The sequence below is a fragment of the Teleopsis dalmanni genome, chromosome 2 (assembly GCF_002237135.1).
Source record: "Teleopsis dalmanni isolate 2A chromosome 2, ASM223713v2, whole genome shotgun sequence".
NCBI lineage: Eukaryota > Metazoa > Arthropoda > Insecta > Diptera > Diopsidae > Teleopsis > Teleopsis dalmanni.
Window position 1 is genome coordinate 44,164,813 of NC_051847.1, and position 17,503 is coordinate 44,182,315.

The 17,503-nt window shown below is 31.1% G+C and overlaps 2 protein-coding genes across 2 annotated transcripts in view; one reads left to right on the forward strand and one right to left on the reverse strand.

Annotated features, from left to right (window-relative positions):
* The window catches only part of LOC119677690, a 70,953-nt gene that overhangs the window by 18,815 nt on the left and 34,635 nt on the right, over positions 1–17,503 (forward strand). The gene's annotated exons all lie outside the window — the stretch shown is intronic.
* On the reverse strand, positions 13,781–14,977 carry LOC119677689. Its single transcript, XM_038089139.1, has 4 exons — positions 14,862–14,977; positions 14,229–14,764; positions 14,080–14,162; positions 13,781–13,963 (listed from the first exon to the last, which is right to left on the reverse strand). The coding sequence occupies exons 1-4, from the start codon at positions 14,931–14,933 to the stop codon at positions 13,857–13,859; spliced, it is 798 nt and encodes a 265-aa protein (XP_037945067.1). The 5' UTR covers positions 14,934–14,977; the 3' UTR covers positions 13,781–13,856.

Sequence of the window (17,503 nt, forward strand, 5' to 3'; positions counted from 1 at the left end):
CACGGATTTGATTGAATTCGTCTGAGATTTCGTTTTAAGAGAAAAACGATTAGTTTATTTATGACAAATAATTTTCTTTAGTTGCAAGTTTCAATAATATTAGTGCAATGCAATGCACTTGAAGTCGAGCAGGGCAGTCCCTAGACGAAAATAGAGAAAGCTATTATATATATATTCATGAATTTGATTGAATTCGTCTGAGATTTCGTTTTAATAGAAAAACGATTAGTTTATTTATGACAAATAATTTTCTTTAATTGCAAATTCCAATAATATGATTTAAAACAAGATTATATTAAAAAAATCTGTTTAAATGGTAACCCGGATGGGTTCATTCAAACAGAAATAATATAGAATACAACTAAATGAATTTATATAATAAAAAATTCACATATTCTAATTTTCATTATTAAATGTCTAAATGTCTAAGAGATATGAAATCTTCGGCAGAATTACAAACTGGATGTATGGCATATGTCCAAAACGTATTGCCTTATATTTCCTTTAGGTAGGTAGGTAGGTTATATTAGCGTAGAGTTAGAACCACTTAGAACCTTTGGCAAAGCTTATTTAAATCTATCATAAATTTAAGACTTTCAATACTCCTTTAATATCTCTGCTTGTGTTCTAAAATATAACTTCATATTTTAATTTTTTCATTCGCTGACTTTCTGCAACTTGTCTCACATCTGCTGGCTGTCGTAAGAGGCGACTAAAATCCCGGCACCATCCGGCACTGTTTGGACTTTAAATGGTAGTGTGGAAGTTTTCACTTACGGCACTCGATCTGGTAAATCTGGTACTACAGGGGCAGTGGCGGAGTTAGAACAATTCTGGATCTCGGCGACGTTAGAATGGCGAGGCCCTTTTCACTACCGAGTTATATGTTTACTAATTTACATTCACAAACATGACGAAGCATTTTTAAAATGTGTATTCTTAATTAATTAAATTTTCCTACTTTGCTTACTATGAAAGTACCAGCTGCTATTTTCGGTTTAATTGCTAGAATTACCAATACAGATAGTCTCGTTTAGTCTTAATCAATTTTAAAGTAACTGAAACTACGAGTATGATTCTAGTTGCTATATAAATATTTGGTTATACTTCCTCTAAATTATATTCTTTTATATACCGGATAAGTTGCTTTATATCGTTGATTGATTCTAGTGAGTTCTATGAAGGACAAACAAAATCACTTGGCGTGAGGCCGTCGGCAATCACCGATGCCGCAGACGCCTATTGCCGCCATACCACGGGGATTTGTGCCCACAGCTTCGGCAGTGTCGTGATGGCTGTGGTTAAAACCCAAACATACACGGGTAGAATGATTGTAGTTATTTATTTGATGTGAACTTGCGTGTTTCAACCGAGTGTTGTGACCCAAATACCAACAGAAGTTTTAGATAAGCCTCACTCCTTACCAAGATATACCGGTGAAAATTTCTTGGAATTCCAATGAAAGGTCTGTCGGCGCATTATCTTGGTACCTGTATTAAGAGCAACGTGGTGTTGAGTCTTTACGGTAACTAATCACGTAAATATATTTAGTTATAACTCTGGACTCTGTCTCATATTTGCATTTTATCATTAAAATATACTAGGTCATATGCTAATTTTTACATTCGATGATCGGTATTGTTGTCAAGTAATTTCAATTTACTGAAATTAATATCTTTTATGAGCAAATATCGATATAATTAATTTTTGTTATATTGTATACACAATGACATTTGAAAAATTCATTCACATTGCAAAAGAAAATTAACAAATATTTAAAATTAGAACTTTTTAATATAATATTATTTTCGTTTTTAAATGTACCTCCTGACAAACCCTAGAATATTCAGATGCTGTCAAGCAGCCTTAAAATTTCGATATTCTACAGTCAATGGCTTTAAATTATTCTATTATTCTAGATATGTTTACACTCATTTATACCTTTTCGTATCCAGCCTACAAACAATGTATATAAATTTTTTTCGCTACCGCTTAGACACAAATGTCACGGTCGAAATGTTAATATATACACAACCCAGCCTCCACTGCAACAGCATCCAGCATCCAGCATTCACCTCAACGGAACATCTTCTAGACATGCCCTTCATTGCCATTTGCTGCTGACATTCGCAGTTTATTTATTTATCATCTTTATGATGACTGCTGGCAATAGCAGTCTCTGCTTGCTTCTATTCATGTACGTGTGTATCGAGATACGACTCAAGGGCTTATCATAGACGGCATACATGGCACAATTGTTAAATTTGACAGCTCCTTGCAAGAGACCCTCTGCCTTGTTTTGATACTTTTTACACAATAGTCTCGCTTCGCCCATGACAATGTAAACGGTTTTAGGTGCACAACTCATGCTGGCTTGGAAAAAAATAACGAAAGAGCTCAGATACAAAGGAACGAAAATGTGAAAAAAAAACATTTTGTATCAAAAGATACAAAATTTTTTCGATATGTGAGTATCCGTAGTGTGTGGAAAGTAATATGACAAATGCTCCACAGCACGAATTACAGCAAATGCATTAAGTCAAACGATTCATTGCTGCGTTTAATTGTTGCTGTTTTGAAGTAGACATGTCAACTTTGTTCAAATTAATCTTGGAAGCATTTTAGACGTGTGCTTTACATGATTTTAATTGTTCGGATGCAATGTTTTTAGAGTTATTCGTGTTTCTTTCCATTTTTCAGATACTTTTTTTTCTTTCAAATTTAAAATTTTCTTTGTTTGCTGCCTTCTATTGTTAACTCAACTTAAGCGCATTTGACTTAATGTCAAAGTTGAAGATTTAATTGAGAAAAGATGCATTCCGAATCCCACTTTGGTATTGAAGTAATTAAAATAAAGCCAACCAATGTAAATTTCTTCAATTTTAAAGAGTTGAAGATATTTTACAGCAAAAGTAATTAATAATTATTTCTTTTAATTAATTTAAATGGAGTCTTATTATTAAATAAACTTTAAATAGTTGAAATCTCCCACTATGTGTATAACATGCCTTTTAATCATGATCAAAAAGAGCGTAAAATTGCCGTAACTAATCGTTTCCATAACATGGTTCCAGGGACTAATAAATTTATCTGTAACTTATGCTTACGCATATTAAGCTAAACTAACCAAACACAGAAGGGACATTTAATTGGACTTAGAAACATAGCGTAAATTAGCCAAATCGTCTCATTTATTTACAAAATCCAGTAACTTCAGATCAGTTAATTCTATACCTATTAATATCAACTATATATATCATAAAATAATCACCAATTTTTGTTTTTTTTTAAACACAAGGCTGTAAGTTCCCTAACTGATCATTATCTCTGTATTAAATTTTTAAAATCATTTATACAGGGAATATAAACTTTGTAAGTTCCCTAACTGATCATTATCTCTGTATTAAATTCTTAGAATCATTTATACAGGGAATATAAGCTTTGCATTCAGATATAGAATGCCATAAAAATTATTTTAAAATCTCAATGATTTTTTTAAAAGTTTAGCAAAACAACTCTACATATTGGTCTCCGAATCCCAGTCTGCAAGGAAGTTCGAAAGGTTTTAGATTCTAGAGCTGCCACGAAGATAAATTGAAAGCAGATTGAGTCCTTTCAACTCAACAAGAAGACCTTTCTGATTTCATATAGTTTACAATATTGTATATTTGGTTGTTTTACCTTTCATAAAGGAGAAGATTCATTACAGCAAAAAAGTTGTTGTAAAGACAAGTAGGCATTTTGAACCAGCTGTAATGGTTATGAACAATTTCCAATTGGCAAAGAGGTTCAAGAAGTCTCAGACAAATAGGCATTTTGAAACAGCTGTAAATCTCCTATAGACTATGGAGAGAACGAGACCTCTTCAATTAGATAAAAAGTCGTTTTGATTGCACAATTACTTGTGGCAGTCAGCCGTCAGAATTGATAAATGGGAGAATTATCTTCAATCTTTACGGTGCTCCTTTAGATCTGGTGGGCGAACAGTGGCTCAGTTAGGGTATCAGGGTCATTCTTTGTATTCAAGTTAGCTTTCGTATACAATGCTGATAAGCAGTTTTTTTCTGATTTTTCAACTAATTTTTACAGCTTGTAGTAATCATGTTTCAGTTCCCCATGCAGCAGTTACTGTCTGTTGAGTCTTCAATAAGAGCAATAATTATTCTTCTGGTGGAGAATGAAAACATCCCTACCTTTTTTTACTGACTTCGGTTGCTAGTAGATGATGATTAAAACATCCTAGGCTCTATATTGTCGGGCCCATTCTTTTGTCTACCTTATACTTTGAAAACTATACTTTGCACAATGATATTGCTCCAACCTATATTATATATTATAACCCTACTTTGCGTCCCCTGTTATTAGAATATTAAAAGTTGCACTTAAAAGTTTCACTGTTTGTAATAGAAGTTTTTTACACTCATTTTAATGAATAATCTAAGCAATGTTATAACTTATCCCTTATTTATTTAATTCAAATAGAAATACTTATTTCACAAATGTAACATTGAAGTGGACAGAGAAATTACAATTTCTTAGAATTTAATAAATTACAACTAGTATTAAAGAAGAACTCATTCATATTCAACTAAATTAGAAATGAAAATTAAAAAAAAAATATATATATATATATATATAAAATAAAAGAAATCCTTTTTGAAAGAAAACCGCATTTTACTTGGAAAAATTACTGAGTCAGTGCGAAGAAGAGTTTAAAGATAACCAAAGGTTAACTTAACTTACCTTTTCAATTTTCCCCCTTTAAGACTTACAACCCTCAAAATACAAAATACCGACAACAGAGCTATTTCCTTCCTTAACGAGCACTCGTATACTACGTACGTAACCCGAGGAAGGAATAAAAGTTGTTGGCTTAAGCTTAAAGGAGTCAGCAGCTCCAATTTGATGCGTGTTAAAGTAACCGTGAAATGAAAGCAAAGAAATGAAGCCAAAGCAGCTCACCAATCATGACGCACCATGAGTTGCAAATGAAATGCAGCTTTACTATTTTCCATTGGATTTTAAAACAGGACGAAATGAAAATAAACCCACAGTTAAAGGAGAAACAACAAAAATAAGGAAAAAATAAAACAAAACCAAATTAGCAAAATCTTGAGCAATGTAAACAGGGCAAAGGTATTTGTGGCGAACTCGTTACTTAGGACTGCAACACTCGTTACACAGGAAAATAATTCGCTTGTCTGTTTGTCGGTGATATACTCTCTACCCCGGCTGACAGTGGGTCTGCCGAAATGCATTTAGTCTCACTTTGATGGTTTTTGGCTTTCATTCTATTTCACTTTCTATATTAAAATAACAACACCTCAAGGAGTAATTGAATGAAATGAGCAAAAAGTGAGCTATGGCGCATTTGTAAAGCGGAAGTACTGACGTTCAACGGGCTTTAGTTGAAATGGATTGCAACTGCTAACCGAAATAATACAATGAACACAATTTATGTACCAACAACTTATTTAAAGTCGTGATTTAATTCGGTTGTTGAAATTTGTATAAACAGGATGCCACTTTGGCATCAGACCAAATTCTTACAAAGTAAAAATAAATTTTATCAGCACTCGAAGAAATAGAATGTATTTTACTTTTGCTGATAATATTATAGTAAAGTGATGAGTATAAAAGTAGGTCAGATCCCTTTTAAGAAATCAAATAAAGTAATTAAATTAATATTAAATAACAAATCAAAGAATAAGATAAATTCTTCCGAACATTGTTAAAAAGAATTTGGTAAAATAAATCAACAATCTATTCTAAGACTTTTCACAAATAAGCTTTTCCTTCTAGTATCTGAATCTATCTGTAACTCAATAAATATGTATAAGTATTTAAATTACAATCATATAAATTAAATGCTTTTTAGTGAAGTCAAGATGATTTGACGTAACTTCTTAAGATGGCAGGATAGTAGTGGCTATAGGTTCAAATAACAACGTGTGTACCCCCAAGCCACAAACCACTCTTCAAGAAAATGAACAATGGACTTATAAATTGAAACTGGCAGTAAATAGTTCAAAGTGTAACCACATAAACTTTACTAACTGAAATTCATTGTTTCTAATAGCGTAAATATTCCATTTGCTAATTCTGCTAAATAGCTGGGTATGAACATATATGCCAAACTGAGACAGAAGGTATACTTTAAGAAAAAACTAACTGAGCTAAACATCAAATCCATAAAACTAACCTGGCTTATTAGAAGGAGATTCAAAGTATCTCAGCAAAACAAACTCATGTTACACAAAACCAGTCTTAAAGCCTATATAGCAAAAAATACAATAGATATAATACAACGATTCCAAAACAAAGGACTCAGGAATGCAATTAACGGTCCGTAGTATATACGAAATGCTTACCTAAAACATGACCTTGAAATACCTACTCTCAGACAAGAAATACAGAAGCTTTCCAATACATATTATGACAGACGGAGCCAATACTTAAACAACACTATTTCAGCATTATTTTGCGATGTTGCCAAAGAACCTTTTGAGATGTTTCAACCAGCAAGGAGATGACTAGCTCAGGTCACCTACAACGTAACCTTGAAATACCTACTCTCAGGCAAGAAATGCAGAAGCTTTCCAATACACATTATGACAGACGAAGCCAATACTTTAACAACACTATTTCAGCATTATGTTGCCAAAGAACCTTTTGAGATGTTTTAACCAGCAAAGAGATGACTACCTCAGATCTATATGCTCACTTGCCCACTTTAGTTAAGTAATATTACTTGTAATATTAATTTTAAAAACCTCTTGTTAGTCAATGTGACTAGTTGTTGTTAATTTAAACGTTCCTCTTTGTTTAAATAATAAAAAAAAATATCAATTAAATTCTAATCAAAATATTAATCAAAAAAAGAAAAAATAAAAATTTTCCATAGCATAAAATTCATTTGCCATTAAGCAGTTTTCTCTCTTTACTGCCATGGAGTCCTAAGTGGAGTCTACCAAAGAAAATACTCATTAAGCAGTTTTCATTGTATAGCAATTGATTTTATCACCAATAAATTTATCGAAAACATATTGCTGACTTAAAGATATCTCTTCTTTTCAGTGATTGAGTCATAAGAAGAGCAGTCAACTACAGAATGTAATAACAATTAAGCTAAAACACCTTTCCGTTCACAGCGTGTAATTGGCGTGATTTGTTTGATAAGCGAGCGAGATGCAATCTCATTGTGATTGCAACTGTGCAGTCACAGCGCATATCCATAATTGCAACAAACTCAGCATAGTTTGAGGAACACGTTTAATTGCTCTATGCCATTTACTGTTGCATTCAATGTTGCCAACACCGCTGTGACTACAGCAATTGTTGCTGTGTTGTAAGTGTAATTGTTCGTACGTTTTATAGAGTAAACCTATTTGCCTGGTTGCGCCCCACGAATACATATTGCCAATTAATGCGGAATGAGCTAATAAAATAAAATAGTGGCAACACTATTTATATCGATGAACGTGTCCACACACTTCTCAGCAGTTGCTCACATTGATTGCAGCAAGTCGCTATTTGGAAAGGTTCTAGGTTCTAGTGCATAAATCTGGCAAAATCCTTTTACAAGCAAGTTTTAAATCTCAATTTTATTAGTCAGTTTGCAGTTAACGTTATGCTAAGAATGGGTTGCCATTCATTTGCCAATAATCATTAATTTTTATGCTCACATTTGTATTGCAAGACTTGATGACTTTATAATCTTGTTGGCTTCTTTCAGTTTTGTTTATGTTTCAGCAACAAAAATTAAGTATCACTAATAGTTTATGTATATAAACAATTATTCAGGGCTCTTTGATGAGTCAGTGAGTAAGTTTATTATTGAAGTTATTTCCCAATAAGCATATAGTCACAAATTCATACTTTTTGAGTGATATATAGTCAACTATTCCAATGGAATATTGAAGTCTTTAAATTTCTAAAATTTTTAAGGATTCCACCGTATTCACTATTCTTTTTATTTAGATTGAATTTATTAATTTAAGTATTCAAGAAGTTCCTTTCTCTAATAATTACAAACAGTTCAACTAAATCTCATTAAAAAATATGCAAATCAAATGGTAAGGAATTAATAAATTTCCTTATAGTTCAGAAGTTACTAGGATGAGGAAAAACTAGGAAGAAAAAGTGTTAATGAACTCTGCCATTTTAAATATCTGCTAAGCGAGTGACAATCTTAACAATAATTGCAAAAAAAAAAGTTTAGTCAGAAACTCTTGTGGCTTGATTAAGATTTCAGTTGCAGTAGCTTTGCTATTTGTAAAAAACCTATAGCACCCCAAGACTCAGTACTACGATTACGACAACTAACCAACACTTTTCTTCTTAAATCTGCCATAATTGTTTTCTGTTTTTCTTTTTTTCTCTCCGATGTTGTTAGCAACTTCATTTAAATTTTGATTTGTTCTGCTTTCTTTAGTGGTTGTCAACGCTATTTTTTATTCTAGATCACACTACAAAAGTTGGTATTGCGGTACATTCAGTCATATATTGGATTCATACATAATTCTTTGCACAATATAATATCATATTTATTAATTATATTCATAATTAGTAATAATTTCACTATGTCAGTCAGTACCTCACAATTGCTTTGGACGCATTAGTTGATAACCTACCAGTTAGTTTAACTGAAACAAAATGTCTATAAAGACATCGATTTCTCGAAAAACGTTTCAATGATTATACCAGGTAAGTAAAATATCACTATTACTGTTAAGTTGTGAAGTAGCACAAAAAGAAAGAACTTAAAATCCACCCATAAATCATTAATTGAGGTACATGGAAATTAACTGATGGCCTGCGACTGCAACCAATTATTATTGACCCAATAATATCAATGTTTGTAACTTTCGCTAAAATATAGGAGATAAATCCTTTACAACTTTCTCTTAAATGCATCAGCTAAGTCCTAGGTTAGTGACTAGAAAAGAAAGGGTTACAAAGTACACTAATGATGTTAAGAATGTAATAATATTACTAGCAATTCAAGCAATTCATCTAGAATAGTAACATAGAATTTGTCCCAAGCAAAATCACTTGTACTATGCAGACTTGACAAACTAGGGATCTAATAATTTTCTATATAATTTTCTATATATCAAATGTTAAATGGAATAAAGTTCAATAAAGTGCAATAAATTTCAAAATAGAGCTTTAGGGGCTGAAGACCCTTGGACTGATACGAAAGGGGAGGCCTTTATATATACAAACATATTTATAGATATATATACTATATATATTTACTATATATATATACTATATATATTAACTATATATATATATACTATATATATATACATATATATGTACTATATATATGGATATATATATTTTTTGCTTTTGTTTTTCAATTTCTTACATTTATTTTTTCCAAGTCCTGCTGCACATCTGTCTTTCCATCGTTTTCTTGGTCGCCCTCTTCTTCTGCTGGTTGCTACCTGGTTGTTAAATATTTCCTATAGATATAGGAAACTTTACATAAAAATTATTTACAACTAAATCAATAAATGTAGCGACTTGTTAAAGTCGTTCACGTTTAATAAAAAATATTTTATTTTATTTAATTTGAACTTTTAATTCTCCATTTTTCAAAGAGTAAATTTTTGCACAATATTTTATTTTTATTCAGTTGTACGGTCTTATCATGCGATGGTATCCATAGAGACACGCTGTGCATCCGCAGTCCTACATGTTGGCGCATCTCCAACAAGTGTTTTAAGCAATTTTTTATGCCAACTAACTTTTCTACGCTTCTGCAAAGTTCTTATAGAGTTTTCTTAACTTCTTCTCGGTTTAAGTAGATTGAAATTATAAAAAATCATTTTGTCTTCACTAAAGTTTTGCATTGAATTTATATGTAAAGGAACTTCAATTGCGTGGCTGTGATTTAATATCACGGCTGCAGCAATGAGCCTACATTCTGAAGTTAATCTAAGAGTAAATGGGCGGTTACTGAATAATATGATTTTAAATATGTAAGTGGAAGATGCATTGAACTTTTAGTTAGTTTTTTCCTTTACTTATACTATTTAATTGGAAAGTATACGTACAGATATTTTCTTAATTTTTATTTAATATGAGATAATGCTCTTATTTATAAGAGTTAATGTAGCAAGAAATACAAATAGTATTATTTATTCATTTTATTATTAATAAATATGTTATGAAGTACTCAATAATGAAACTGTAAATTATTGAAATATTTCGTGAAGATTTTAATTGAGCGCCTACGAGTAGGACTTATGTCCATTAATATTAATTCATCGTCATAACAACATTAATAATACTATGAGCAAATATTAACATTTTACTTAATGAGTAATTAATTGTGTTAAATTGAATTATTAAATCAACTTTATTTAATTTTAATTGCTGAAAGCTCCAAAGTGTGTATTTAAAGTATTTGAAGTGAAAATAAATAAGTTTATATAATTGAAAGGTCTTAATATACATAAATGTTAAGGAGCTTAAATATACTTGAAAAATTATAAATTTATATTATTTAAATAACTATTAAATTATTGTTTAAAATTTAATTTTAACGTTAGTTATAACGATAGTAACTATTTTTTTTAATAGAAACTATTGTATATAATAAAGAGGATTTGAACAGTACTGAATTGCAACAACAAACATTTTTATTTATTTTTAATTAATTGAGTTTTTGGCTGATCATACAGTTGTTTCAATATAGCCTAATACCCTTTATCAGTGGTCTTGGAAATATTTCTTAAATTTAAATATGCGTAAATAATGTTTTGAGACTGCAAGTATCAAGGGTTAAACTTGTGCCCTGCCAAATTTGAAGCTCAGAGGTACGAATTCCAACAAGCTGATTATACAGGAATTGCCAAGTTGAAGAGGAGGTAGAATCTATCAACCACTTTCTCTATCTCTGTCCAGGACTTCAGACAAAGCTACTTCAATACCTCGGGGATCGTTTTTTCATCTGAAAAACCAAATGATTTAACAAGGATTACAAAGGTCAGCAATTCGCCTCTCCCGGCAAAATTTTTGAGGGCATCACAATGGGCAATATATGCCTCCGTGTGGAAGTGCTGACAACGGTCAGCCCACGCCTTCCGAACCTAACCTAACCTAGTGTTCATTAGTCAACTCACCTAAAGCCGTGCATGACTTATTATTATTCAAGAATTGAATTAAGTATTCGTGTTGCTGTAAAGCTAGACTTTCTTTGTATGTGACAAAGAAGCTTTATTAAAATTTAGAGGGGTTTTGAATAGCAAAGAAAGAAATAAAGGACAAACACAAAAATTTATTTTTCATTTTATTGAAGTTTGGCTAACCATACAACGCTGTTTCGAGTATTGCCAAGTACTCAATTATTCAAAAATAATTATATATAAAAGATAATTGCTGGACCACCGATGATAGGTATTTAGCAATACTCAAAACAACTGTATGGTCAGTCAAAAATTCAATTAATTCCAAAAAAAAATAAAAATTTTTGTTGTTGCAATTCAATACTGTTCGAAACCTCTCTATAATTTTTTTTTTAAGTAACTATTAACTTAAGTAACTAAATTTTATTATTAATCAATTGAATTTAAGGACAGTACGGGTCTGTTTGAAGTATTGTCAGAGAAAAAACTTTCAATAATATTTAATAATATTTCTATATAATCATTATTATTTTTTTAACTCTTTTATAAAATCTTAAAAATATTTAAGTAGATTTATAATATATATTTTGTACTTAATTTCATTCGTGAACTCTCAAACCAAAGTAACAGGTCAGACAGTTTTGTTTTTTTCGTTCAAAGCAGCTTGAGTATCTTTTTCATAAATATTCACAAATGTACTATATAAAGCAAAAGTAAACAAAAGTATACAAAAGTCTGTGTAAATAAATTTCAAAAGATAAAATCTACCAAAAGCCACAAACACCAAAACCTTGCCATAAAGCCACGAAAGGCGAATGGAAAATTCATGCGGGTGCAACAGTTGAGATGGTTTTGCAAATCCGAACTGGCTATTGTAAGCTTCTGATTCGGATCCTTCTGATGCAAAATTGCAAGTTTTGATACAAACTGTGCAACTCTTCAATGGTGACTTCGGTAAAGTTTATAATCACAAAATCATTTGAAAAGTTTTAGCGCATAAATGCATAAACAATGCAATGGCAACCCCAAAGTGAAGGAGCGACTGCAACTGCATAGCAAGAATAACTGCAACAGCCTCGGTAAAAATAATGAATTGTTGCCAATGGCTGCTTTGCAATGCTCCTTTCAGCTTTGATGTGGTAGTTGCAACAATTGTTGCTATTCATTTTACAAATTTCGATAGAAGCACTACAGTTGAACTTCCGATTCTGCCTAAAGCTCCTACTGTTAAGAGAATTATGAGATTGTAGGAGGTGTTGCACTTAAATTGCTTAACTGTGTTTATAAGGAATATAGTTACGTTAATACAAAAACGTACTAAGAATTTATTTCATTCTTATTACAAAATAATTTTTAATTACTTTAAATAATACTTATTTAATAATAAAAAGGTTGAAATAAGACTGAAAGCACACTAGCTGAAAAGCATCCGTATGGTAGAGATAAGTTTTGACTACTCATTCTAAAGGAATCGACAAGCTCCAAAAATAATCGCAGAATTGATAAAATATGCCTTGATATTAGAAACCGAAATCGAATATAACCATTTTGTACATATCAAGTCAAATGTACCGTGCGAACATATCATCCCAAAATTACTACTCCGTTAAAACATGGAATGATATGCAACCCTAAAGAAACTCTGCATTCAAGTTAATATCGAATAGGACCCTTAGACAATAGAGATCCATAGACTAAACAAAATGAATTTTGTGAACTAATTAAATTCTATAGACTGTGCATCCGTATCCAAATTGCGATATACTATTCGAGAATATGTAATTGCATACTTGAACGACGAAATTATATTCTTAGAAAAGACTTTCAACACCCGATGTGAGCTGATAGAACTAAAAGCGAACAGTAATTCTGCAGGGAGTAGGAAGGTGAGTTTTGGTACAAATCTCACAGAGGTCGCACACAATCTTCGACTGTTAATGAAAGCGTCACTACATCATCTAAAATTGCGGAAGATTTAAGATTGTCTTCGATGATGATTACTGATGTACTGTCCTTCATCGAATTACCTTAAATACACGAAAATATTAGCATGACAAAGTTTTTAAGTGAAACTTCAAACATTTGAATATGAAGAGTTCTGAACCTTTTATAAAATTATAACTATGGAAAAATAAAGCTGATAAAATGGAGCCCAAAAAGTTTTAATCATCCATAAGCGACTAAAGTTAGCCACAAAAGTAATGATGTTAACAGTCTTTAACAGAGGAAAAAATCTTATAATTATTGCTCTGAGAACTGAACAAACAACAACTATTTGGGAAACCAGGAGATAGTCGTAAAAACTTTATGAATAACTTTATTGCTCTCTAGGGATTGCAAAAGTTTGACCAACGGTCTATTAAAATATTTGTATTGATCGACTATGTGAACTATTTGATTTTTTTGCCAATATTAAAATGTTCCAAAACTAATATACTCGAATATGAACAGAAGTAATATACAGATGTAGTGACAATGAGAGGGATGAGAGGGACTCCTTTTTATAAAATTTTTTTTAAATTATATTTTATTATTTAATCATTTTTGTTTATATATATTCTAAATTTAAATAATATCGATTATTTATTTTTTCTACTTATAATTATATTGTTAATAAAAAGTTAACTTTAAGTTAACTGAAATCTGCTGAATATTTATTTACAAACTTAGTTTAATTTAATAATAATAACTGAAATGAAAGCTACAAGTAAATACTTAAATTAAGTTCTTGTCATTTGGAGTATTATCAGACGGATTTTCAAAATTTTCTTCAAAGACAACAAGTTTAGGTTCGACTGTATCTTTAGTTTCTACAATATGATCTATAAAATCAAATAATTCAGAAGTTATTCATTAAAGTCATTGATTCATTGAATTATTCATTACACTATATTACATCTTAGAAACCTAACAGATGAAAAGAATTCACCATTATTACCTTGAGTTGGACAATTATTATCAGTAGCGGATTTCATAACAGCATGTACTGCTTTCTGAAGCTCACACACGTCTTGTTGATTTCTATAACGATATGAGTATAAATAAAGTTTCATAAATGAATTCTACTTAAAATGTTTGCATATTAACCCTTGTTGTCCAGTAATTAATAGATCAATGGTTTTATTTGTGTTCAATTTGTATTTGCCACTAAAAAATCTAAACTCTGCTTTTGGGGCACCAAAATCCATTCCAACATAATCATTTGCTTTGATATCTACACTAACCTTTTCCTGCTTTAAAGGAACCTTAGATTCTAATTTACACTGTTGACTTAGATCCGTATACTCAAGTGATGTATTGTTACATGACTCAATATCAAAGTATTCGATTAAGTTGAGTTGAAGTCCATCCTTTTTGAAGTATCCATGTTTAACAGTTACTTCAGTTTCATTATTCAAGTTCTCTTGGATGATGAAATCAGAAAGACATAATCGCTTTAATAATTGAGCAGAGTTTTTAATATCATCATTTTTTGCATATAAGTATTGGTCAAGCGATAAAAGATCGATGATAATAGAATCTCCGGAATCAGTCCACTTTACGCAATCATGCTCAGAATTTGCCAATTCCCACAAGTTTTTAATAAACTCATTTTCTATAGTACATGATTCCGTCATAGGGTCCTGCGTTTGAAAACAATTTATTTGATATAAATTTAAAATAGGTGCTAATGCAAATATATATATATTGCTATATACTTTACTATTATTATTACCATACCGTTTGACCAATGTCAGTGGAATCAGAAGAGCAAAAGAGGCGTTCGGCCCAGTTGTTCACGCCTTGGTCCATTACGAATTATTACAATATATTTGTTTTAAGGAAAGTTTATATTCAATCGCAATTTGTTAAAAAATATTTTGTTAACAGAAAAAATTTTAATAAATGATGTATAAATAAATGCATGGTCTACTGAAATTGATTGAAATTAAAATTTATTTAATTAACAATTGATCAAGTATAAGGTGTTTTCCAATGAGATGTTGTCCTAATGACAATAAAGATTATATCAAGAGTTTCGTTGTCCCTTTTCTTCCTACTTTTTGATTTAATTAAGAATGTCGAGATAAAACTAATTGATTAAAAAATTTTATGTGATTGTGTGTAGGATTTATAGCTACCATCTTAATACTATTACACTTTAATCCACATCATCTCTCCAGACCCCACTCTCTACAAACAAAAACTTATTAACAATGACTATGCATCCCGAAGAGTTTTTCACTGTAAAACGCTTACGCTAGATATCAATCTTCAAGAAACAAAAGTTCGCTGACGATTATTGTCCATTTAAGAGAGTTTTCAAGAGAGAGTTTCAAGAGAGTTTTTAAGAGATTTCATTGTAAGGTACTAATTGCCGTAAATCACTCTTCACAGTATAAAAGTTGACCGACCATTAATTTATATTCAAAAGAATATAATTGATGTTGGGTATCCATTCAAGAAGGTTTTTGCTGTTAGTCTCTTTTTGGGAGAACATCACTTTTTTGTGAACTGACAATGAAAATGCATCGAAGAGAATATTGCACTGTAAGTCTCTTATACTAAGCATCACTCTTCAACAAACAAAACTTGGCTGACGACAACTTTCTATTAAGGAGAGGCTCCATTATAAGCCTTATATCTGGTCTCTATTGTACAAACTTCCATTCAAAAGAGTTTTTACTATAAGCGCCTTTTTTGCTGGACACTACTTTATGCCTCTTCAAAATTGTCCATTCAAGAGAGTTTTTATTATTAATCTCTTTTGGACAGACAGTGTTAGGTGTCTATCAAGAGATTTTTTACTTCTAATCTCTTTTGGACACACACTTTACAGATTCAACCTTAAGCACTTTTTATCTGAACACCACTCTTGAACTCTTCAAAATTGATTGAGAGTAGATGTCCATTTAAGAGAATTTTTACTGTTAATCTTTTTCGTTCAAGTATCCAGAAAGTTGTATCCATTCAAGAAATTCTTCAATTTTATTTTTTTTTGTTTGTGTACATAGGTTAGAGTTTTCACCGTGAGCACCTTTTAGCCAGACACTACTCTTGACGTCTACAAGTTGGATTAAGAGGAAGAGTCGATTCAAGAAATGTTAGTCCACTCTTCAATGAACAAAAGTTGATTGAGAATGTGTGAATTTTTACTCCAAAATATGAACTATAAAGTTATTGTTGTACATCTTTGTCTAATTTATTACGCAAGGATAGCTCAAAGGCATAACCTCAAATGGAAAAAAATGCAACAATCAGTTATAGTTCACCTCTCTAAAAATGGCTACAACTAATACAGAGTAATAATTTATATATATTTAAATACATAATTTAATATTTATAATCGCTTATTTTCCTAAACTAAATGACATCCAATACAGCCGTTCAAACCATTTGCAAAAAAATCGTGCTCGAACCAATGTCAGAAAACAATAAAGCCAATAATAAACTTTGGTCTCAATGTTCTTTGGAAATAATAGAGAAGCTGTAAAATAGTCTCACATAATAAACAAAAAACTAAATAGAGAAATAAAAAAATTAAAAATCTATAAAGAAAATGTACTTAAACTGCTGAACGGGCGGAGCATGCAACATTGCAGTTTCAGTTTTGGTGGCGTGTATTGAAATAATTCTCGTCCATAAAACCGCAGAGAAAATTGCATAAAAACTGGAAAACTGAAGAAGGCAGCTATGCTTGGCACCACAATTCGCTCGGGACTCAAGTTATGACTCTATTAAGGCCGCAACGCCTTGCTAAGTCTCAGCGGATTTGTACCTTCACGTGCGCTAATATGGTAAGCCATACACACGCTCGTCCAATGATTTTATGTAGCCTTTGCACCATAAATGTCATGGAAATAATAATGAACGTATTTTAAATGATTTTCTGCTGGTGGTCAGGAGTTCATAACATTTTTAATTTTCTCTGTTTTTCTTAGTTTATTTTTATTTTCTTTTTTAATTCTCACATAAAAATATCAATGCAATACTAAAAGAGCTCTATGGGTTCTAACGGAGGAGTATTCTTATTCCTATTTGTGGTTATTCCTAATTTAGTGACAGCAGACGGCTGTTGGGTTAACCGAAACAAATATTTTTTTTTTGTGGCTAAAATGCAATTGAAAGAATATGGTTAGGAACATTTTGGTATTATGAATATAATAACCTCATTGGTTTCAGAATATTGTTTACCTTACATATGTAGATATCTTTGTATTCCGTGTTGAATAAAATGGGACGAAAAAAAATCTTTGCAACTAGTAAAAGAAATTAGTTGTACTAATACAGAACTAGTAAAAATACCACCTACTAGTTGAAAACTTAAATTAGATAAAAAAATACGATCGGTTTATTCTAATGATATATATAGGATTAGGCGA